General features: G+C 45.1%; 1 protein-coding gene across 3 annotated transcripts in view; it reads left to right on the forward strand.

Annotated features, from left to right (window-relative positions):
• The first annotated feature begins 6,046 nt into the window (after positions 1-6,046).
• LOC124619552 (formin-2-like) overlaps positions 6,047-26,133 on the forward strand; it is a 245,192-nt gene continuing 225,105 nt past the window's right edge. For all 3 annotated transcript variants that reach the window (XM_047146025.1, XM_047146026.1, XM_047146027.1), the window contains exon 1: positions 6,047-6,310. In XM_047146025.1, coding sequence (XP_047001981.1) covers positions 6,172-6,310 — 139 coding nt within the window. In that variant the 5' untranslated portion in view covers positions 6,047-6,171. The remainder of the gene's footprint in view (positions 6,311-26,133) is intronic.

The following is a 26,133-nucleotide window of genomic DNA, read 5'->3' on the forward strand; positions in this document are numbered from 1 at the left end:
AGTAATTGTTCAGAAAGCAAGAATTGTATATCTGGGTCAGTAAAACTAGCGGCTTCCTCGAGAGGTCTTAGAGCTGTGTATTTGTAATCTTGTCTGGTACAGGCGCACTTCCATAATTCAGCTTGCGAAAAACAGTCCCCGCTGCCAGTGGCGTTGTTAAACGTGACTGTACCTGCGATTCGTTGACCCGGGTGCGCTCCGCTAGTTAGCTCGTTGTGAACTCATCTTCCTGTTCCGCTAAATTCAATGGTTATTGAATTAAAGGACACTGTGTTTCATACGTCACGGCAAAGGTTACCGCTTTGCACAGTTGACCTCCAGACATACCTTGAGAAGTAAGTAATGGGTTTTTGGGAGTCTTTTCTGCTCGAACGATCTTCCGAAACTTCCTGTCGTTCTTAGTCTGCATTACAAAAAGCTCAACATTTTGTCTTCCCACGTTTCTTTCAAGAAGGGATCTTCGTAGCTTCCTTTGTAGATAGTGCAGTGTCCGACGGTACCTGGGGTTCTTCGTTTCCTACTACTGTCTCCTGTACCAGTTCTTTTGGATTTTACTTAAATACGTCGCTACACTGCATGAAGGAGAGGTGATAGCACTAACAGTTTCTCAGTGGTACGCCATCTCCTATTTCGTGTTTGCTTTTTCTTGGCTGAAAGAGAGAGGCTGAGGTTGCCTAGTATGTTCCTTAAATCTTGTATCGAATGTCTACCCAGTCTCTCCAATATAATATTTGAGACACATTCCAGATTTTACATATACCACCAGGCTGTTTTGTGATAAATTTTGCCTACATATTGCTTTGAGCATTACATGTAATGTTTCCAATGTTACATGTTACGGAATAGACTTGAATAGGCTTCGCAAACGGCGCGATTGCAGTGCAACTGAACAATAAATTGCTTGCGACCTGTTGCCAACCAGTTGCCAGCGTCTCGGCGTCAGCGTTGTCAAGCGATCTGAGTTGCGCCTAGTCCTCGAAACACATTGGTTTAATATAAAATTAACAAGCACGGTATCAGTACTAGCTTTGGGAACTGAATGAACGTCCCAATTCGCTCAACTTCAAGCTTCCAGGCTACTGCAGGGAGGATTTGACAGAGAAAGCAGTAATCTTTTGTGTGACTAACAGCCTGTGTCGCCCTGTAAAATTACATTCTGCAATGGAAGTGAACGGTGAAAACGGCGAGAAAGTGACAGAGAAGCCCCAAATCTATGATACTTCTAAACATAGCTGTGTTCACATAGAAATGATTTAACGAACGCAAACCATTAGCACCACATTTTCATGTATATGAATCTCAAAATTTATTTTTCGGAATAAAAATAACGTCCCGTAACGACGGAAGAAATCAACTGCTGAAAATTACTGTAGGACTGTTTAATCGTTCTATAAAAAACTATGAATTTCTAATCGTCCTTTTACAGGTCCTTGGCTGCTACACAGCCTGCAGTTTGCGGTTCCTTGGATGTACAGATGAATCAGAGTTTTCTTAGTTTTCTCATTAGCACCTTAATAATAATAATAATAGTACGAGGTGGAATACAAAATTTTTCGGGACTGGTGCTGCCATCTGCAAAGTAGGAGAAGCAAATCTTTGCACCACTAGGTGGCGAGAGCTGCATATCTGGTGAGTCAGTTTGCGGAATGGCATTCAGCTGGGAGGACATGTTGCGTGTCCACAGTAATTTCCGTAATACAGTGATTTTACGACGCGAACAGAACAGCGTGTGTTTACTACATTCTGTGCAAATCTCGGGAGAAGTGCTACGCAGACTCTTGCAATGATCCAACAAGTGTTTGGGGGACAGAGGTGTACGCGCGTGTTTGAGTGACATGCTCGGTTCAGGGCCCGCCGTATAGACGTCGAAGATGATGCTCGCACTTAAAGGCCCGTTAGCTGCACAACGCCATTGTTGCCAAACTTCAACAATAGGTTTGTGCGGATCGACGTCGACCCATTCAAGACCTTGCAGATGAAGTGGTTATTGGTTATGGCACATGTCAAGGAAAGTTGACTGATGAATTGGGCATGCAACGTGTCGCCGCAAATTTGTGCCAAGGATCTTGACTGCCGATCAGAAGGTACAGCGTGTTGAAGTGTGCACGGACCTTCGCCAGACCGCATCTGATGATCCAATCCTCTTGTCACGTGTTATCATCGGCGACGAGAGCTGGATTTACGGTTATGACCCAGAGACAAAGCAACAATAGTCCCAGTGGAAGAGTCCGGCATCTCAAAGACCCCCCCCCCCCAAAAAAAAAGCGCGACACGTGAAGAGAAAGTGAAGAGCATGATCGCCGTTTTCTTTGATACCAAGGGAATTGTGCACAAAGAATTCTTCCCACTCAACCAAACAGTGAATTTCACTTACTACTGTGACGTTTGCGACGGCTCCGTGAAAACGTGCAGCGACGACGGCCCCACTTTGGCGTCAAGGGAACTGGTTGCTGCATCACGAAAACACGCCCTATCACACGTCCTTGCTCACCAGGACCTTTTTGGAAATAAACAACACTGAGGTTGTACCCCACCCAGCGTACTCTCCAGTTTTGGCACCTTGCGACTTCGCGCTATTCCCAAAACAGAAACTCAAGTTGAAAGGCCGTCGGTTCGACACTCTAGAGAGGATTCAAGAAGCATCGCTGGCGGTGATAAACACCCTCAAAGAACAGGACTTCCAGAAAACGTGTGACCAGAGGCAGAAGCACTGGGACCGGTGTGTACGTGCGGATGGGAACAACTTCCAGGGTGATGGTGACCATTAGTCCAAAGGCAAGGTTTTCAACAGATGCCCCGAAAATTTTGGATAGCACCTCTTAATAATAATATTGAACCACATCTTCCTGTGAGCTTGAATCAGTAGTCACCATACAGAGAGTAGCAAAAGGATTCTCGGATGCGACAAACGATACTCCCTTTACTCCGCGCTCGCACGCGGCTGCTGCATTTCTCATTTCTGAGTTGTGCCGTCTGCGGTGCTTCCAGCAAATCGGTAACCAGTTGTCTGTTTAAATCGCCTGCCAGTTGCGTTCCTTTTCAGTAGCTCCATGTGCGGACTGCGTAACTGTCGAGCCTGCAGTAGCGTATAGGAAAATAAAACGTTACAGCAGTGGACCGCGGGAAGTTGACGTCGTTAAAAAAAATTATTTTGATGGTGGATCTCGAGCACCAAAACACTACACTGTCCAGTCACACTACTATGACCGCCTGTCAAAAACCTGAATAATCACATCTAGCATCGCTGACTGCCACGAGACGTGCAGGAGGAGAATCAGTGAGGTGTTGAAACATAGCGACGGGGATACAGAGCTAGGTTTCTCGGTTGAGGGTCCTTGGGAACAGCATGATCGAGATGGCCCCACTGATTCTCGATTGAGTTTAAAGGCGGGGAGTTCAGTGGTCAGGGGAGCACGGTAAATTCCTCCTGGTGCTCTTCGAACGACGAACGTATACTGCGAACAGTGTGACACGTTGCATTGTTGTGTAGGTAGACACCGCCGTGCGGAGGAAAAACAAACTGCATTTATGGGTGGACATGATCCCCCAAGGAGAGGTGCATATGCGTGTTGAACCATCGTGCCTTGCAGAATGACGAGATCACCAAGGGAGTGCCACAAAAACATTCCCCAGACCATAAAGCTCCTTCCTCGTTACAGGGTGTTAGCTTTCAGACGTTTCCATACCGTACATGCCAATGGCCATCTGCCCGATGGACATACAAGGTGACTCATCTGGAAAGGCCACATGTCGCCACTCAGTGAACGTCCAGTTGGGGTGCTGGCGTGCAAGTGGAGCCTTCGTCGCCAATGAAGGGCAGTCAGAGTGGGTGCATGAACCAGACACCTGCTGCGGGGGCTCATACGCAGCAACGTTTGCTGACCAATCACTGGGGAGACACTGTTGGTAGCCCCTTCGTTCATCTGGGTGGTCAGTTGCTAGACAGTTGCATGTCTATTCGCCTGTACACACTGAGCCGTGGTGGTGTTGCTGGCGTCGCCTTTCCAATTCCTCGATCTGTCGGGGGGGGATGTCCCTCTGGTTTGAGGCCACTAAGATCTTGTTGATGGAGAGGAGGCGTGTTTTGGCGTGGCGAGTTGGTGGGTGGTAGCAGAGCGCGATTTCGATCCACAACCTCTGGGTTATGGGCCCAACCACAACAATATCGAGCGTAGATCTTAATGGTCTCAAACCAGGGGGACATCACACGACAGATCAGTCTAGTGGCACCAGGAGCTCTAAAGGTGACGCCAGCAACCCCGCCACAGCTCACACATCTCCAAAGCAATAGTTCGCCCCTATCTTCTGTGGCCTGTGATGCACTAGAGTTGCCTCAGCGCCGGTTTTGGATAGCGCCATGCACGGTATACTTCAACCATGGCGGCACGCGAGCAGTTCATAAACTTACACGTTTCGGGAATGTTTCCACCTTTGGCCCGAAAGCCAATGACGATGCCGCTCCATTTCCACACAACATGATTACACTGTTTTTCCGCGTACCACCAGTACTCTTTACATAAACTCGACTGCCAGTGCTGCCACGTGCCGTCCGTGAGTGGTCATTGCGCGTCGACGTCGAGGCGTGGTCACATTAATGTGACTGGACCGTGTATTAAAGGTAGTTGCTTAGTGACGATGCTCCATTCTTTTATTTTGTAAGGTGGGCCATTCCTTGTAACCGCATTTTAACTATTGGCTGAGCGACGCAACCTGATGTCGGGTTTCGAAAAAGACGATCGTGTGAAACTCAGCTCGCATTATTTGTCCACGAGACTCGGAGGGCCATAGACACGGGTTCCCAGGTAGATGCCGCGTTTCTTGACTTCCGCAAGGCGTTCAATACAGTTCCCCACAGCCGTTTAATGAACAAAGACTATCAGACCAATTGTGTGATTGGACTGAAGAGTTCCAGATAACAGAACGCAGCAGGTCATTCTCAATGGAGAGAAGTCTTCCGAAGTAAGAGTGATTTCAGGTGTGCCGCAGGGGAGTGGAGTGCCGTAGGACCGTTGCTGTTCACAATATATATATATAGTGTATAACAACGGAAGTTCATGAGGCTTTTTGCGGATGATGCTGTAGTATATCGAGAGGTTGTAACAACGGAAAATTGTACTGAAATGCAGGAGGATCTGCAATGAATTGACGCATGGTGCAGGGAATGGCAATTGAATCTCAATGAAGACAAGTGTAATGTGCTGCGAATACATAGAAAGAAAGATCCTTTATCATTGAGCTACAATATAGCAGGTCAGCAACTGGAAGCAGTTAATTCCATAAATTATCTGGGAGTAGGCATTAGGAATGGTTTAAAATGGTTGTTATTGTTGTGGTCTTCGCCGGCCAGGGTGGCCGAGCGGTTCTAGGCGCTACAGTCTGGAACCTCGCGACCGCTACGGTCGCAGGTTCGAATCCTGCCTCGGGCATGAATGTGTGTGATGTCCTTAGGTTAGTTAGGTTTAAGTAGTTCTAAGTTCTAGGGGACTGATGACCTCAGATGTTGAGTCCCATAGTGCTCAGAGCCATTTGAACTGGTGCAAAAACAAGGTGATGAACGATTACATAACTTTGTACGTAGGTGCTATGCTGAAGTGAAGTGTCCTAGCTGGCTGCACCTGATCAAATGGGGAGAATCTGTAGCGATGCTCGTAGAGCTCTCCTGCGCTGGGTAGAGGGCGGTGTCGTCGGTGTATGTCGTAGTGCCAACCTAAGCAGTGGGATCGTAGCTACCGATACCACAAAATCAGAGAGATTAGAGCCCACACAGAGGCATACCGACAATCTTTCTTTCCACGAACTGTACGAGACTCGAATAGAAGGGAGAACCGACAGAGGTATTCAAGTTACCTTCCGCCACACACCGTCAGTTGGCTAGCGGAGTTTGGATGTAGATGTAGATGTTGACACTCGAAGTAGAGCGATCAGTAGCGAGTGAGGGAAAGCAGCCACCCTAGTGCGTTGCGCACGCTGGGGAGCACAGCGAGTGCTGAAGGCCTCCCTCCCTCTGCGCAGGCGGCGGCGGCCGCGGCGGCGAGCGACGCGGTGTCGCTGTCCGCGTCGGTGGTGGACCCGGACGAGGTGACGCTGACGCTGACAGAGGACGGCTCCAGCGGCGCCACGACGCCGGGCTGCTCCAGGCGCGCCGGCAGCGTCGACGCGCTCGCCGCCGGGATGCCGCAGGAGGCGACGCAGCAGCAGCCGCAGCAACAGCAGCAGACGCAGCAGCCAGCCGCCTCCTTCACTCTGGTCCGCCACCGCAAAGTGGAGCTGGCGCCCGTTCCGGCACCTCCGCCACCTGCGCCCCAGACAGGTAAATCTCGCACAAAATTGTGTCGCGCCTGCACAGGAACGCATTCTTGTTGTCAACGCTGAGCGATTCCATTGCATTTACAAGTTGGCTGGTTTTTAAACTGCAAGGTGCGCCTAGCAGGTATCGTAAGACTATTACACTACTGCCCATTAAAATTGCTACACAACGAAGATGACGTGCTACAGACGCGAAATTTAACCGAAAGGAACAAGATGCTGTGATATGCAAATGATTAGCTTTTCAGAGCATTCACACACGGTTGGCACCGGTGGCGACACCTACAACGTGCCGACATGAGGAAAGTTTCCAACCGATTTCTCATACACAAACAGCTGTTACCTGGTGAAACGTTGTTGTGATACCTCGTGTAAAGAGGAAAAATGCGTACCATCACGTTTCCGACTTTGATAAAGGTCGGATTGTAGCCTATCGCGGTTGCGGTTTATCGTATCGCGACACTGCTGCTCGCGTTGATCGAAATCCAATGACTGTTAGCAGAATATGGAATCGGTGGGTTCAGGAGGGGAATACGGAGCGCCGTGCTAGATCCCAACGGCCTCGTATCACTAGCAGTCGAGATGACAGGCATCTTATCAGCATGGCTGTAACGGATCGTGCATCCACGTCTCGATCCCTGAGTCAACAGATGTTCGACGACGTTTGCAGCAGCATGAACTATCAGCTCTGAGACCGTGGCTGGGGTTACCCTTGACGCTACATCACAGACAGGAGCGCCTGCGATGGGGTACTCAACGACGAGCCTCGGTGGACGAATGGCAAAACGTCATTTTTTCGGACGAATCCAGGTTCTGTTTACAGAATCATGATGGTCGCATCCATGTTTGGCGACATCGCAGTGAACGCACATTGGAAGCGTGTATTCGTCATCGCCTTACTGGCGTATAACCCGGCGTGATGGTATGGGGTGCCATTGGTTACACGTCTCGGTCACCTCTTGTCCGCATTGACGGCACTTTGAACAGTGGACGTTACATTTCAGATGTGTTACGACCGGTGGCTCTACCCTTCATTCGATCCTTGCGAAACCCTACATTTCAGCAGGATAATGCACGACCGCATGTTGCCGGTCCTGTACGGGCTTTTCTGGATACAGAAAATTTTCGACTGCTGCCCCGGCCAGCACATTCTCCAGATCTCTCACCAACTGAAAACGTCTGGGCAATGGTGCCCGAGCAACTAGCTCGTCACAGTACGCCAGTCACTATTCTTGATAAACTGTGGTATCGTGTTGAAGCTGCATGGGCAGCTGTACCTGTACACGCCACCCAAGCTCTGTTTCACTCAATGCCCAGGCGTATCAAAGCCGTTATTACGGCCAGAGGTGGTTGTTCTGGGTACTGATTTCTAGGCACCGAAATTGCGTGAAAATGTAATCACATGTCAGTTCTAGTATAATATATTTGTCCAATGAATACCCGTTTATCATCTGCATTTCTTCTTGGTGTGGCAATTTTAATGGACGGTAGTGCGGTAGTGTACGTTGCCCTCCAAAATCATGAGTGGGGAAACTTAATGTCAGCAAAAAGACACATAACGCAATGACTGTGATTGATTCCGAGAAAATTATAGTTAAAACAAATGCGGTGCAGCGGCAACATTAATACGATAAGGCCTTGACACACACTCAACATGGGTTTAGCAAGCATCGTTCCTGTGAAACACAACTAGCTCTTTATTCACATGAAGTGTTGTGTGCTATTGACAAGCGATTTCAGATCGATTCCGTATTTCTGGATTTCCGGAAGGCTTTTGACACTCTACCACACAAGCGGCTTGTAGTGAAATTGCGTGCTTATTGAATATCGTCTCAGTTATGTGACTGGACTTGTGATTTCCTGTCAGAGAGGTTACAGTTCGTACTAATTGACGGAAAGTCATCGACTAGAACAGAAGTGATTTCTGGCGTTCCCCAAGGTAGTCTTATAGGCCGTTTGCTGTTCCTTATCTATATAAACAATTTGAGAGACAATCTGAGCAGCCGTCTTAGGTTGTTTGCAGATGACGCTGTCTAATAAAGTGATCAGAAGATCAAGACAAATTGCAATACGATTTAGAAAAGATATCTGTTTGATGCGAAAACTCTCAGTTGACCCTAAATATGGAAAAGTGTGTGGTCATCCACATGCGTGCTAAAAGGAATTCGTTAAACTTCGGTTGCACGATAAATCAGTCTAATGTAAAAGCTATAAATTCAACTAAATTCCTATGTAGTACAATTACGAACAACTCAAGTTGGAAGGGACACATAGAAAATGTTGAGGGGAAGGATAACCAAAGACTGCATTTTATTGGCATGACACTTGGAAAATGTAGCAGATCTACTAAGGAGACTGCCTACACTTCTCTCCTCTGTCCTCTTTTAGAATACTGCTGCGCTGTGTGGGATCCTTACCATATGGGACTCACGGAGTACATCGAAAAAGTTCAAAGAAGGGCAACATGTTTCGTATTATTGCGAAATATGGGAGAGAGTGTCACAGAAATGTTACAGGATTTGGTCTGGACATCATTAAAACGAAGGCGTTTTTCGTTGCGACGGAATCTTCTCACGGAATTCCCATCACCAGCTTTCGCCTTCGAATGCGAAAATATTTTGTTGACACCGACCTACATAGGGAGAAACGATCACCACGATAAAATAAGGGAAATCAGAGCTCATGCGGAAAGATATAGGTGTTCGTTCTTTCCGCGCGCTATACGAGATTGGAATAATAGAGAATTGTGAAGGTGGTTGGATGAACCCTCTGCCAGGTACTTAAATGTGATTTGCAGAGTATCCATGTAGATGTAGATGTTTGACGTATGGTTCGTGGGGGGGGGGGGGGGGGGGATGCTAATAATGGCGCAGTTGCTTTTATTGCAACTGCGAAGCTCCAGTGGTTGTCGCGGTGTTAGTTGAAAAAGGATAGTACTACAGAATGGAAAGAAGTCGCACCTCTGGTTAGAGTTGAAAGCATACTGTTCATTGGCGTTAAAATGCACGCCTTCGGAATGAAGTTAGAAGTAATCGAATAACTGTGAAATGCTGTATATCCCTACACAATGTCTCGTGGTTACGGCTCAGTATCACCATAGTACCGCAGGTGAAGTTTGAAGTGGTGACAGAATCAGTCACTGGTGGCACCAATGACTGTCGCCAGCAGCTAAAGAGGGAAACTCCCCATCGCACCCCCCTCAGATTTGTGGTAAAATGGCCCAGTGGATAACCCGTCAAAAACTAAGCACAAATGAACCATGTAAACATGAATAAGGTGTACTGAATTACGAAAAAAGAAGCAAAATAGAAACGGTGAACAGTCCAAGCTCAAGATGTGGAACATCGACCGTTTTAACTAGACAGGATATCGAGGTCATGGGGTTTCGGTGTTGGACTGCTCAGAGGGAGGTCCGTGTTCAAACCTCCCTCGTTCCCCAACTTTTTTTCTCAAAATTATGAACTTTCCGTCCGTTTATTGACGTGTCTGTTCACTACATTCAGACTTGGGTCTGCATGGTGCTGTAACGTCGTTGTACGAAAGGGACCTCCAGACGTAAGTACCTCCTATTTGTTCTACACAAGTGCCACATGTTTTTAGTCTTTCTTTCGGTTTTAGAAGTTTTGATGTTTGAATTCGTTTGTTGTAACACAGATCTTACCCGTCTATTTGTTGTTTTCATTACTGTGAGTGGTCTATGCGGCATCTCGGCTGCTCTCACTATTCATCACATTTACTTGCGACGGTAATGTATGCTTACTACATGACTGATGTTCTATAACCAACTTACGGTATGACAATTGCCAAGACTACAGAAGGAGAAGAGACACGTCAGTGATCGAACAGCTCATAAACTTGTGGAAAAAAAGGGACACGAGAGAGAGTTGAAGATGTATCTCCCGCTTGGTATTCGAACACCGTGATCACACAACCATAACATCTGGGTTTGTGCAGGTCCCTCGATGTGGGACATCTTAGGCTTGGACCGTTCACTTTTTCGATTTTGCTTCCTTTTTCACAGTTCAGTACACCTTTCTGTTTCATGCTTGATCTGTGGTCAGTTTCTGACGGGTACCCACTGAGCCATTTTACCACTAAACCTGAGGGGAGTGCGATGGCGAGTTATCCTTGTAATTGTAGATTAGTTTCAAGTTTCTGTAAGTCAAAAATACATCGGCTCAGTCAGTGCGGCAGGCCGGTGGTGTCAACGACGGCTCCCAGTGTAGAAGTCTGGCAGCGTAGGCTGCCAAGGATTAAATGGTTTCTAATCAGAATTTAGTTGAAAGGAAACATCGCGTTTTATTTGTAGAGATCCGTCTTGATCATACAAATTTTACAGTTCACAGTTACCGGTTTCTGCTACTGTCATCTTCAATCTGCTGGCATACCATTGCTGTAGGGATGTTCTTCATAGTCAGACACGCGTGTATGTACGCAATGCCATTAAATTTTTATTGGAAGAGGCAAATGTGGAAGCAAAAGTCTATTTAGAAACTGTGCTCCAGACGTGTTATGACGGGGTCACGATGTTCATACACTCCTGGAAATTGAAATAAGAACACCGTGAATTCATTGTCCCAGGAAGGGGAAACTTTATTGACACATTCCTGGGGTCAGATACATCACATGATCACACTGACAGAACCACAGGCACATAGACACAGGCAACAGAGCATGCACAATGTCGGCACTAGTACAGTGTATATCCACCTTTCGCAGCAATGCAGGCTGCTATTCTCCCATGGAGACGATCGTAGAGATGCTGGATGTAGTCCTGTGGAACGGCTTGCCATGCCATTTCCACCTGGCGCCTCAGTTGGACCAGCGTTCGTGGTGGACGTGCAGACCGCGTGAGACGACGCTTCATCCAGTCCCAAACATGCTCAATGGGGGACAGATCCGGAGATCTTGCTGGCCAGGGTAGTTGACTTACACCTTCTAGAGCACGTTGGGTGGCACGGGATACATGCGGACGTGCATTGTCCTGTTGGAACAGCAAGTTTCCTTGCCGGTCTAGGAATGGTAGAACGATGGGTTCGATGACGGTTTGGATGTACCGTGCACTATTCAGTGTCCCCTCGACGATCACCAGTGGTGTACGGCCAGTGTAGGAGATCGCTCCCCACACCATGATGCCGGGTGTTGGCCCTGTGTGCCTCGGTCGTATGCAGTCCTGATTGTGGCGCTCACCTGCACGGCGCCAAACACGCATACGACCATCATTGGCACCAAGGCAGAAGTGACTCTCATCGCTGAAGACGACACGTCTCCATTCGTCCCTCCATTCACGCCTGTCGCGACACCACTGGAGGCGGGCTGCACGATGTTGGGGCGTGAGCGGAAGACGGCCTAACGGTGTGCGGGACCGTAACCCAGCTTCATGGAGACGGTTGCGAATGGTCCTCGCCGATACCCCAGGAGCAACAGTGTCCCTAATTTGCTGGGAAGTGGCGGTGCGGTCCCCTACGGCACTGCGTAGGATCCTACGGTCTTGGCGTGCATCCGTGCGTCGCTGCGGTCCGGTCCCAGGTCGACGGGCACGTGCACCTTCCGCCGACCACTGGCAACAACATCGATGTACTGTGGAGACCTCACGCCCCACGTGTTGAGCAATTCGGCGGTACGTCCACCCGGCCTCCCGCATGCCCACTATACGCCCTCGCTCAAAGTCCGTCAACTGCACATACGGTTCACGTCCACGCCGTCGCGGCATGCTACCAGTGTTAAAGACTGCGATGGAGCTCCGTATGCCACGGCAAACTGGCTGACACTGACGGCGGCGGTGCACAAATGTTGCGCAGCTAGCGCCATTTGACGGCCAACACCGCGGTTCCTGGTGTGTCCGCTGTGCCGTGCGTGTGATCATTGCTTGTACAGCCCTCTCGCAGTGTCCGGAGCAAGTATGGTGGGTCTGACACACCGGTGTCAATGTGTTCTTTTTTCCATTTCCAGGAGTGTAGAAAGAACGATATGCCAAGTAGACAAGTAGCAATTCTAAAATTGATCAGGAATGGTATGAAGAAAGACACTGCAGTAGCTACGTGGGCTGCCGTTGAAATAGTCATTGAAAAATCACAAACAGAAACTTCTGAATGTAGTACGCAGACCTATAGTTTTGTTTCTCCCTGACTCTTCTTAATCAGGTGACTGCAGGACGATACAAGACGCCATAGACAGAATTTATAGCTCGTGTGAAGAATGGCATCTGGTTCTAAATGTATAAGGGGTGATTAAAAAATGTCCATTTGCAGTCTTTGCTACAGCATGTATGCAACCCATCGCGACTCTAATGAGGGTATATAGGGTGTAAATTTTAAGTTGACAAAACAGAATAACTCGAAAAATAAGCTGCACACGAAAAAAAGTGTAGAATTCAAAGTTGATTATTTTCGAGGGGGACTTCTGCTGGTGCTAAAATTAGCCCGCCACCCCAGCCCCATTGGGGTGGGGCTGAGGGCAACTTTAAAATTTCAGATGGGAACACCCATATTTTATTGCAGAATCTGATTGTACATGAAAAACTACGTACATTTTGTCTTACACATTTGTTTTGGTTCTTGGTAGTTAGCGCTGTAATTCAAGAAAATCCATGTTCTCATTTTTGTGTGGAAAATGGTTACGGATAAATAAAAAATACTTATTTACTTCGTAAAAATTGATTCGCTAAAACTAAAACTCTCCCTCTCTCCTCAATGAGTGGGGTTTAGAGAGAGAGGAATTAGAGTTTTACAAATATTGACCCAGATATTATTTCTTTTTTTTTGTCAACTTTTGTAAAACTAGTTCCTCTCTCTCAAACCCCACCTTGTGGGGAGAGAGGGAGTGTTTTAGTTTAAGCGAACAAAATTTACAAAGTAAATAAATATTTTTTATTTATCCGTAACCATTTTCCACGCAAAAATGAGAACGTGGATTTTCATGAATTACAACGCCAACTACCAAGAATCAAAACAAATGTTTAAGACAAAATGTTAAGTAGTTTTTTATGTAGAATTTGATTCTGCAATAAAAGATGGGTGTTCTCATTTGATATTTTAAACCTGCCTCCCGCCCCACCCCCAGAGGGTGACTAATTTTAGCACCAGCAGATGTCCCCCTAGAAAATAATCAACTTTGGATTCTACACTTTTTTCGTTTCAAGCTTATATTTCTTCGTGTCAAGCTTATTTTTCGAGTTATTCTGGTTTGTCAACTTAAAATTTACACCCTGTATAAGCACCGTCATGTCGCGAAGTGGTTAGTTTGGCCTTTGAATGGAAAATTTTCGATTGCCTCTTATAGAAACATGTACGTTAACATAGTTACGTAGGAGAAACAATCCTGTAATCTTCGAATACTGCATTAGTAGTGTGCTGCTTGACACAGCCACGTCGGTTAAATATCTAGGCATAATGTTGCTAAGCGATATGAAAGGGAACGATCATGTAAGGATTGTAATAGGGAAGACGAATGGTCGACTTCGTTTTATTGGGAGAATTTTTAGAAAGAGTGCTTTATCTGTGAAGGAGGCCGCGTATGACACTGCTGTGACCCCCTCTTCAGTAGTGCTCGAGTGTTTGGGGCCCCCACCAGGTCGGATTAAAGGAAGACATCGAAGCACTTCGGAGGTGAGCTGCTAGATTTGTAACGAGTAGGTACGATCAACACGCAAGTATTATGGAAATGCTGAGGGAACTCAAACGGGAATCTCTGGAAGGAGGGCAACGTTCTTTTCAAGTAATACTATTGAGACAATTTAGAGAACCAATAGTTGAAGATGACTGCAGAACGATTCTAGTACCGACAGCATAATTTCGCGAAAGGACCACGGAGATACGAGAAATTAGCGCTCGTACGGAGGCATACGGACAGTCATTTTTCCCTCGCTCTATTTTAGAGTGGACAGGAAACGAAATGAAATGACTAGCAGTGGCATAAGATGCCCTCCGCCACGCACCATGTGGTGGCTTGTGGAAAACGTACAGGGTGACACAGAAAAACGGGAACATTTCCACAATCCAATAAAACTAGAAGTGATGAAGGAAACAAATTGCATTCATAGGAATTGGAACCTTACAACTTTGCCATTTACGAAACACTGATGGCATTTATGTTTTTAAAAATTACGTCCTTTAGATGGCATCCTCCTGTACGAATACATTTGTGAAATCTGCTGTTGAGATTCCTCATTGGCCGCTGCAACATCACAGCTGGGCGTACTGTGAATCGCATCCCGAATTCTCTGTTTTAACTCATCCAGGGATCTAGGTCGAGTCGTGTGGACTTTGCTCTTGAGGTAGCCCCACAAGAAAAAAATCACAAACAGATAAATCTGGCGATCTGGGAGGCCAGGGAATGTTACGGAATCGTGAGATCACACGGCTGCCAAACAATTCGCGCACATAAGCCATTGATTGCCGTGCAGTGTGTGATGTCGCTCCGTCCTGTTGAAACCAGGCTTCTTGAACTTTTGGGTAGTTGTTCAATGCAGGTCTAACGAAAGTTAGTAACATCTCCACGTAACTATCGACATTGACAGTTACTGTGTTTCCCTGTTCAGTTGCGAAAAAATACGGTTCGATAATCTGATGTGATGAAACACCAAACCATACTGTCACTTTACTAGAGTGGGAAGGGCGCTCATGAACGTTATTAGGATCTGTGTGTGCCCAGTAACGTTAGTTCTCTTTATTCACATAACCTGTGAGACGAAAATATGCCTCATCTGACATCCACAACTTGTTTAGAAATTCGTCGTCATTGTTCATTTTTGTTATCATTTGTTGACAGAATCCTAATCGCAACCGGTAATCGTTGTCCTTCAATTGTTGCACCATCTGTAGTTTGTATGGATGAAATTTTAAATGAAGATGAAAAATTCTGCGAACACACATCTGGGACATTCCAACCACTGGTGCTTGCTTACGAATTGAACGCCGTCGCCTCCGTAAGACAGACTCGCCTACAACATCAATGTTCGCTGGAGAACGCACACTTCTTGGTCGTCCTGTTGGTTTCTTCTTGAGGGCAGATCCAGTCGCTTCAAAGTTATTAATCCAACATTTTATCGCGTGTTTCGACGGAACGGCATCATGACGTCCTAAATTATAAAAACGTCGAAACTCCCTCTGCCCCACTACCAAACTATCATTGTTTTTATGAGACATTTTTATGATTAACGCACGCGGTTGTCCGTTCCACTGATCCATGATTACTAAAATGACGGACTGTTTACTCCATAAGTGGCACGAACCCGTAGTGCTGCCACCTTTCCATGGCTGCCAGTACTCATTTCAAACATTCCCGTTATTCTGTGTCACCCTGTAGATGCAGATGCAGATTTAGATGTAGATGTAGACGTAGGTATTGGTATAGATGTAGCTGTCCGTAACGTAAGTCGTAGTCCATGTGCGGACGGGCCCACAAGCTGAACTGCTGTCCAGCATCCACAGTAACAAAGTCTGTGATAGTTTGACACCAAGTTTGAAGCTCGGAATCCTCAGTGACCACAGTCGACGACGAGGAGGCTCAGGAAGACGGTGCAGGCGGAAATGGAGAACGAGTTTAGTGCACTAGTCCTCAGAAGCCACGATCAATCAGGCGAAGATTCGAGTAAAAACACCTGGCTGCTGTTGGGGACGGTGGAGATGAAGTGGTTTCGGATCGACGGTTGGCCTGCGTCTCGGTTCGGCTGCCGGTTCCGACAGGTTCCATGGCTGGTACTGAACTCGGCAGCTCAGGCCGCGCATCGACATAATCACTGTAGTGGCGGAGGTATACGGCACGACCTACTTGCGGGCATGTGGCCTGGCAGACTCGAATAACATTGTGGTTGTCCTATTGTCCTGTTGGTGACGTGGGCGCCACTGATCGCAGCGGCAGCTGCCATGGTTTCCTATGACAACAACCCGATATTGCTATCGTCGTCTCGGACTGTTGTTGTTTGTTATTTAGTTTGTTTTATGTGGCCTCCAGAGTTCGTACAACATTTAGCCATCAACAACACATGTTTATATGGAACAGATAATTGCACAGAGAAAATACATAAATACATATTTACAGCATTTAAAGCTCAGTTCTTTTCACAACAAATGCTTAGCAAATAGATTGATAAGTAAACTAGACAAACTTACATTATTAATTCACTCTACTTCTTAAATTTGTTAATAAGTGAGATAAATCTAAGCCAGTAATATCCAACAACCCCAATCCTTTGGCTCCATATCCACCTGGACTGAAATTGCTAACGTTCTCTGATGGGCGGTATTTGGCTGCAGTCATGAAATGACTTAAAACAGTTGAGATTTACATGCTCTATCCTAAGATTCTCCTGCCAGGTCTTCTCAGGGTGCAAGTCGCCCATTTGCCTCCACCCACCTCCAGTCCCATACTAAGAGCCACTCCAGATTCCAACACTTTTGACTCAACCCTGCTGATCTAAAAGGTGTTTTTGTTTTATTCCGATAACTCAGTTTCACAGGTCATCCAAAATTCTTCAACTTCTTCTGTAAGTTAGTATGCAACTCTCTCAAAAACGAAAGATTTTTCTTTTGTAGACGATTGACAAAAGCTGCTCTTTATTTCAGTAACTACTTGAAACTCCGCTGTCTATTTCATTATCACAACCATCTCCGATTATCAACCATCTTTATGGTAAATGTGTACACTAAATAAGGACATAGCACAAACATAAATTTAGAGTGCACTTGCTATAGATATGCGAGGCCGTATAAATCAGTTGGCCATTGGCGTTTACGGTGTGAAACGTATGAAACCAACACCCTGTAACAATTGTCGGAAATGTCCAGGTCGGACGAGGGAGTGTTACGGGCTGGGCAATACTTTCCTGGCATTCCCTGGCTGATTTTCTCATTCTGAAAGGCTCAATGGACCAACAAATGTATGCATCTATCCTTGGAGACCATGTCCACCCCTACACGCCGTTTCTTTTTGCTCTGCACGGTAGTATCTACCAGCAGGACTATGCAACGTGTCGCACAGTTCACAGGGTACTTGCATGGTTCCTCTACTTTATGTGTAGCAGCATTCGGCGCTACAAAAGTGGTTATTCAGATTTTTGTCTGATGGTCTCATTATTGTGATTAGACAGTGTGTATCAGTCCGGTGCGTAAAAGTTAAGGACGAAAGTAACTTTCACATGATGTGTTATTGCCAAGTAACATAGTACAATTAAACTCGGACCGTATATATGCTATGTATAGTACAGCACAGTACAGAAGGTAACAGAAAGAATTACGCAATAAGACTAACAAAGTGGCACTTTCATTCAAAAATAATAATTCACTGAAGTCACCAAAATGTTTGATGCATATTACGATAGGTGTAACATGGTTACTGACAGGCTGTGTGATCACCGCGGACGGCATTCCCTACTCTGCAGCGTGGTCCCATGCTGGTCACAATGTTGGTAAGGAGCTCTTGTGTTATCGCGTTCCATTCCTCCACCAGTGCTGTAATACGTCTCCCCAACTCATCCCACACGTGTTCGATGATATTTAAATCCGGGGAAGATCAAGCCAGTTCATCCGGCGAATTTCCTCTCGTTCCAAGATCTGCTCCACCTACTCTGTTTGCCCTGTCGCTTATTATCAACCAAAGAATGAAGTCAGGGCCGAATGGACCCCTGGACAGATGCACATAGGAAGGAGTACAGTGTCACTATAACGTTGATCGGTGAGTGGACCGTGTTCAAAGATTTGAAGTCACCACTCCCAAGCAACATTATGCCCCTACACCATAACACCTTGAACACCAAATCGATCATGTTGGACAGTGTTCCTGGGTCATTACGTGGTCCAACATCTCGCCATATGGAGGTACGTCCAGAACCACTACTCAGACTTAATCTACTGTCATCTGAGCAGAGCACACGACTCGTCTCGTTTTTGATCCAGTCTCTAGGCTCTTGGCACCAATGCAAACGGTGCCACCGATGTGCAGGTGTCATCGAAACACAACGTACTGGACGTCGAACAAAGACACCACCCCCATACAGCCCATGCCACTGTGGAGCGTGAGACTGCTTATCTTCCAGTCCTGCTGGCTAAATGTGGTTGCAAATGCACCCGCTTGTCGGCTTGGGTCCGTTCTTGTGTGTTGCACAATGCAGCTGGCATCTGCTGCTGTGGTTGACCATGGTAGACGACCATTTCGGGCAGCAGTGTCCGTGGTTCGGAACGCTCCCCATGCACGTAAAGGCCATATTCGTCTCACCTCGTTCTTCCTCTAGTTTAATGATGATTGCTCCCCATGTGGATTCGTCCAAATGTTGCGTCCATCACAGTGCACCGTATTGCTCGCTGACTGACACATTGTTTCCCATCCTGTTCCTTCAACTGCCTCGTGTTGCGCGGCCAGCCACATATGGCGGTATAATCACACTGACCTTACGGCACGTGATGTCCAGTTTTCTATGTACGAATGTGAGACCTCTGGAAACATGCTCCCGCACTTTCAATCATTTCTAACGATTTGTTAATATGTTATGCTTCTTTATCGATCTCGTCCTTAGGTTTTGCGGAGCAGTGTAGTTATGTCACGTCAATCTTCTGAATGGCAAGGTTGTTAACACAGCCTATCAGAACTGATGAACGTGAAAAATGACAAACATTACGCATCCTAGCTTACAAAGGAGTTATAAGATAAAGTGTGGGGGTGGTGGATATTTATCAGCCCACTGACTGGTCTGCTGCGTCTCAGAGAAGACCGTGCACTCTACATCCTCAATTATTTGTCTGATGTATTCCCTACAGTTTTTATCCTCTAATAGTTACTCTTGTACCACGGTAGTTATTTGCTGGTGCGTTAAAATCTGCCTTAACCCTTCTTCTTGTCAGTGTTCTCCATATTCTCCTCTCTCTCACAAGTCCACATAATTTCCAACATCTTTCTATAATACCACATATCAAACGACTCTCATCTCTTCCTTCCCGATCTTCACACAATCCGTACTTCATTTTCATACCTGATGAACATTTACAGCAATCCCCCTCCCACCCCCCCCACCCCCAATTAAAGCACTATTTGATGCTAGGAGACTTCCTTTGAGCAGGAATTCATTCTTTACCAGTGCTGGTCTGCTTTTCACCTCATCCTTGCTTCGTCCGTCATTTGTTATTTTGTTGTCAAAGCAGTAGTAGTCCTTCACTCCTACTTCGCTGTCAGCAATTTTGATGTTACGTTCATTACTAATCTCATTTCCGCTAATCCTCGTTTCTTTCATTTTTTTTTCTTTTGTTTACTCTCAGTCCCTCCATTCAACACTTCCTGTAATTCACTTTCGCTGTCGATGACAGTGTCATCAGCTTGAGGAAAAGACTTTTTGAATGTTTAACATCAAAGCCACCTATTACGGAGAACAAAATTTGTTGAGAGTCAAATGTGGATATTAAAGATATCAGTGACATTTCATACGGTAACTACTTACGTATTTTCTTAATTGTGGCACCTTTACTATCCAGCTTGATGTGATGTGATCTACGTTGTTGCTGGATTACACTGCGTGTTACGCTGTCTTATTTATCGTAGTTGTTTTCGTAATTTTGACAGATGTTGATACAAGGAATTTTATTATAAGATCTTATATAATCTCATAAGTATTCAATTTACTTGGCGATTGTATTAATGTCACTGACTACACTGAGTGTGAGATAATATTATATCACATTACAATTCTACAATAAATTTTCTATTCTTTTTCAGCACTATTTAAAACGATACATAGTCTTTAATTCGTATTTGAATTTAATCCACGATAAATAAGCCAGCGCGACCCCCAATATAACACAATAAGAACAAATTCGTCGCTGAATATCATTCTCACGTAGATCACGTCATCCTGGACAATTCAGGTACACAATTAAGAAAAGATATGTTATGCACATGCACTAACGTAATAGTGTAAGGGGTAACTATGACTGACATTTTTAACGCAAATATGAGATACATTTAAGTGTTATGACATAAAAAAAACAGTCCACACTAAACATATCTTAAATACAAATGCGTAAGCAGTTGTCATATGAACCATTTTATCACCGATGCCTTCGCTATCCACATTCAGCTCTCAATAAATTTTGTTCTCTGTATTAGGTGGCCTATGAAAATGGGCAAAGCTCGAAATTGGTCAGCCAGTAAATAACCAGCAGCTTTGATGAAAAACATTCGAAAATGCCGTTTCTTCAGTATTTGAGACCTGCAAGACAAAACGTACTGAAAACATTTATAACGTTATCAGTGAATCTTGTCACTGATATTGTTTCACTTAATTTCAGACCCAGTTCCGAACCTTTCTTTCTATTTCTGTGATCACTTCTTTTATGTATAGATTGTACAGTAGGAGTGAAAGGCTGCATCCGTCTCTTACACCTTTCTTTTTTTAATCTGGACAGTTTGTTCTTGGTCTTGCAATCTTCTCATCTGGTACACTCACAGAAAGATGGATAGCCAATAGGCAATCTCTGATCAAGAGGAACTGGGATAGAGCATTAGTTGTGAAGGCGCAGTTAAATCTGATCGTCAAATATATGATAAACAAGTCGAAGAATGTAAGACTAGACATGTGTGCTGTGAAATGATTCAGCGTAAACAGAATACATGTCAATAAAGATAATCTAATGCAGCTTCATGCACACAGTGTTAAAAGTTAATGAATAACAGTATTTAGCTTACCAAGAGAGATTTATCATCTAGATTTATACACAGTAAAGAGATAATGAAGTTAATAATGTGTCTCACGGCCTGCTGGAAAGTTTTTCTGGTTGGGCGGCTCTCGTATATCCGACTGTAGCGTGTGTGTATGTATTGCGTAGTTTGGCGGTTAATGACTGAGCCAGTGGTAATCGCTGTAGTCTCTACCGCCCACTAGTGGGGGTTCCGTATTTCATGGTGGGTTGTGGATGGTAGGGTTTTTAAAAACATTTTCATTTGGTTTCAATAAAACTTTGACAAAGTGCTTAGCAACTATCTTTTATTATATGCTTTAAATTGCTGAAACTCTGGTTTATAAATTTTACGTTGTGAAATTGCTTACCTACTTCGCAAGCTACCATTGTTGTGGAACCGGTGGACTGTTAGAAAATATTACTGCTAATAGAGGTACAGAAGTGAGCGTTGGTTAAAACAGTTGATTACCCCAGCTCTGATCGAAGGGAGAGAGTGAAACTCGCCACAGGCACAAAGCCCACTCTTCACACACAGCACCAACGGGGACGCCAGTATCAACGTCCCCGCACGCCATGCGAATAACAGTGTCACACTACCTCAGTCCAGGAGACACTGTGGGGGAGTTTGCAATTTGATCCAGGGATTCGGTGTGTTGAGTCTGGTGATAGAAGCCTTGTACCATCACCTGCTCTCCCTCCCTTCCCTTCCCTTGTCCTGTCCGGACGATTTCAGGCGGTGAGATTTTTCTCATAGCAGGGATTCGAATCGGTTACTTCGAATCGAGCGCGACTGCGAAGCGAGTGGTAACAGCGTCTGCGGAGGCCCGTTACGACGAGGTGAGTCGCCGGGAAGCCTCTGCGAGGGTCACGGCCACGTCTGTAAACAGAGATAAGTCAGCATGAAAGCAGACCCGCCTGCTGCACTGTTATCTACCGCCTTAGCAGCTGGCTCTGTTTGGCTCTGCTGCGCTTCATAAGACTTGACATCATTACCATTTCAAGCATTTCGGCGTCATTACTGTCTGAACTACATTGTGGCAGATGGTGAAATTTATTTACACACACACACACACACACAGACACACACACACACAAACACGCCGCGCACGCCCCAATGTGTAGTGCACGTGCACTTCGGGGCGGAGCGCGTTTCCCCAAAGCGGAGCAATTTGGCGGCGCTTTGCGGGTTCCATATCCCTTAGGTTTCTTTCGTCGCTTATAAAATCTACAGTTTTTGACTTACCGGTGTAATTTTTTTTTTGAAGCTTAAAACACGCTCTTTACTGGCATACTATTTTCATTATTCCATATCGCACATTTTTTGACTTAGCTGTGGTGTTATAATAGAAAAAAATAAAAAATTTGAGTTTTTTTACTTTTTTTTTAGTTGAGAGGTGATGCATTGAATTAGACATGTTGAAATTAGTTGTATCTTATTCTTTAAAGTTTTAGCTTTAAAACGACATATAAAATACAAGTCTATCTCTTATGGGACGTCCGTGGGAAGAAAAATAAAAAGTCTATTTTGAGGGTTGAAAAATTTGATTTATGTCAATAAACTACAAAATTTCATAAAATTTGCTTAAAACAAAATTTACAACTTTGGCATATCGATTTTTCGATAGGAAATCATATTTTACAAGTGCTTTGGGTTCTTTGCTACTTTGTGATACCTGTTGAAGCACTCAGGCACATGAAGAGAAGGGTTGGACGGACAAGTTTCGCAAAAAAAGGGAGACCTTTTTCGCCCTCCTGGCTTTGAGCGATCACTGCAAACGACAGTCACCCTGTTTTCCGGTGACCATTCTTGCGATAGCATGGTGCAGGCCGTCCATCCTGTGTAGGTCACCACGCTCAGAGCGTGCCCTCTTCCTCGTTGGGTTGGTTGAGCCCTGACGTCGCCCACAAGCTCCTTGACGAGACTCTTCCGAATCTGCAAATGACTCTTTGGTGTCTCTCCTCTTTTCTTTGCTATGATGACATATAGCAAGTAAGCGTTGACGATCCCCACCTGAAATTAGCCAGAACAATTACCCTTTTGTCAGGATGCGTCCCGTCCCGTGTCGATACTCCAAGCCAGTCCCTAAATACAGCGCTGGGTGTATGCCGCGACAATCGGGCCACGTATACGGGCCTCGCGTCTCGAAATGGTTAAGGCAGTGAGATGACTGCGAAATTCACTGCCTCTCATTAAAACTACAATACTACCATGCAGGTGGACGGCAACTAACGTCAAATTAGTATGAAGTGAAGTACGTACTTGGATATGCAAATGATAAGCACCTCGGCGCAATGGCACAAGGTAATTTACGCAGCAAAAGCACAGTGTCACTTTTTCGGAACCCAGTAATAGCCTCCTATTGCAACGCAGATGTTTGAAATTTGGCTAAAAGGTGCCTGCGACGTCCCTCTGTAATCGTGCAAAAGCTTGGCGTCCTGTGACGTCACCCTCGGGCACGGCGATGCTTCGAACTGGAGGATATAGACAGGTGAGAAAGAAGATCAGAGCTTAGGAGTCCATGTGTGATTTAAGTTGGGTTAACCCTTTGCCTTACAATTGAAGTACCGTGAGCCGTAATTGGCTGCAAGGTATGGATGCGCCGTAGGATTCCCGGCGCTTACACACGCTAAGGCTTCGGTGCACTACGCCTGGTGGCGTCCGAAGTCGTGCAGACGCCCTCGGAATTTGTAAATACGTGTGTGATATACCAGTAACGTGACATTTCTACAGGAATCATAAATGATGACGATTAGTCGCCCATTGGAAACGAAAGATTCATTGTCTCAAACGCAACGATATATTCACAAACGTTTTATTTCCCCTTATAAGCAAAAATACATTGATGAAATACATCTTAATAATAATATTCACAACAATGCTATGATCTAAGACTGTATAATATTTTGTTCAAAACATTTTGGGACCTGTTACGTTAGTACGTTGCAAACATATTTTCAAACGCAACTTCTTCACAATGACATGTACACGAATTTAATCTTCGATTGTATGATATCGTTCAAAACAATCTGGCACATGTAATGCAACCCTGCAGTTTTTGCATTCCCACGTTGTTTCGCTGCGTCTTTTATGCTTTCTGCACACTACACAAGCTCTCGCAGGATTTACTTTTGATGGTGCTGGCTCAATATGTTTGGGAAAATGTGCCCAATGTCGCGCGTGCAGCCTTTGTGCTCGTATATCGCCGGATGCCAATCGTCCCTCCCGATTATATTCCTGTAAAGGTGTAGTTTTCAACAATGATTCTGCAATGTGAGTCCTATATTCTGCGTAGCTCTGTCGTTTGCCGCAATGTATTTTGTAATACAAAATGTACGTGTTAAATAAAGAAACATCAAATAGGTAAATGAATATCTTGCGGTATCCTTTCATACATTTCCTCATCACAGGGAAGCATGAGAGCATCTGATCTTGGCGATCAATTCAGTCATGCCTCTGTTGTATTCGACGACACATTTCGGTTTCCACGACGCATTGCGGAAAAGTGGGCCTGTGGCAATCATTTCTACTGTTGAATGTTTTGTGGAAAGCATGTAAACGTCTCGTTTATCTTTCCATTTTAGTGCCAATATTCCATTACAACTCCTCACTGTATATTCACCCTTCTTCAATTTTGCCTTCAGGAAGTCTGTGGGCATATTTTTTTCTGTTTGAGCGCACTGTTCCAATCACATCAGTTTTATTCGTGAGGAGAGTTTTGTAAAGTTTCGGTAAAGAAAACCAGCTATCTAAATATAGAGTATGCCCTTTGTGTAATACCGATTGTGATAGTTCTAGAACTACACTTTCAGAGGCGCTAGCACTAGCATCACGTTTGTATATCTTAAAATCATAGTAGTATTCTGAACTTGACTCACACAATTTATAAATTTTAATACCAAACCTTGCTATTTTTGATGAGTTAAATTGTTTGTAGGATAAGCGCTCCTTAAATTTCATTAATGATTCATCAATGGCAATATTCTCTTGCATTATGTACACTTCCTTAAATTTTTGATTGAACGTATCTATGACTGTCCTTAGTTTGTACAGCTTATCTGTGCTCTTGGCTAAACTGTTATTCGCTAGATGCAGAAATCTACTTATCTGCAGAAATCTCCTGAATGGCATCGTCTTCCTAAATATTGGCGTTTCTATAACGGTGCTCCTAGACCAATACATCTGAATCGACGGTTTCCTTACTTCAGCCATAATTATACATAGCGCAATGTATATTTTTATTTCATTACAGCCGATAGGAGACCACTTTTGGTCTATTTTTCGACTCTTCTGTTCATTGTTGAGTACGTCTTGTGCAAATCTATTCGTCTCAGTTGCGATGTTTTCCCAAAATGTACTATTAAATATTACATAGAAAACGTCTAATTCTCTTATGCTTGTACTCACGTGCTGTAAAGCTGGTTCCTGTATTCCGGGCATTTCCGTGTACGTCCAGATTCTTGGTTCATTGTCTTCCTTTTGCCACATCCACGACTCTGATTGTTGCTGGTAGGTGTGCTCTTCTTCGTCAGTATCATCTTCAATCACCAGCCACTTATACCGTTTTCGTACAGGAGGTAAAACGTCGCCACCACTGTGACTGCCGCTGTCAAAATATCCTGCAAAATCATTGTTGGCTATGCCACCACATGTCTCCCTTTCCTCGTGAACACGTTCACTACACGTCCGGAACATTGTGAAAGTATTTTTGTAATGTCGGCAGATCCGAATGCGGCGAAGAACACTTCGTGTATGTCGCGTGTACTCGATCAGCTCCGCAACGTGTCAGAGACGTTCTGTTAACATTTGGCGCGGCTGACCGACGACGTCTCTCACCAACACCGACTCAAAGGAAGGCCTCACCGCTTGTTGGTGACGTCACGTCAGCTAGTCACGGCGAACGCCAGGTCTGTTGCAGGCAGAAACGCCTGGGCCCGCTTATCACTAAAAATCTCTTATTTTTGGACAAAATGTTTGGTATTGTTTTGGATTCTGCAGTTTTATTTAGATGAAAGATTTTGTTACTATCGTAAAGCTACAAATGAAGATCATAGTTCTGTATTACTGAATACTGTCGAAACAAACGTAGATCAATATGAGAAGATGCTTTGCCCCATTGCAAGCTTCGGAAATTTTACATTCAAGTAACTATATTTCCTTGATCCA

Source organism: Schistocerca americana, chromosome 6, assembly GCF_021461395.2.
Source record: "Schistocerca americana isolate TAMUIC-IGC-003095 chromosome 6, iqSchAmer2.1, whole genome shotgun sequence".
Lineage (NCBI taxonomy): Eukaryota > Metazoa > Arthropoda > Insecta > Orthoptera > Acrididae > Schistocerca > Schistocerca americana.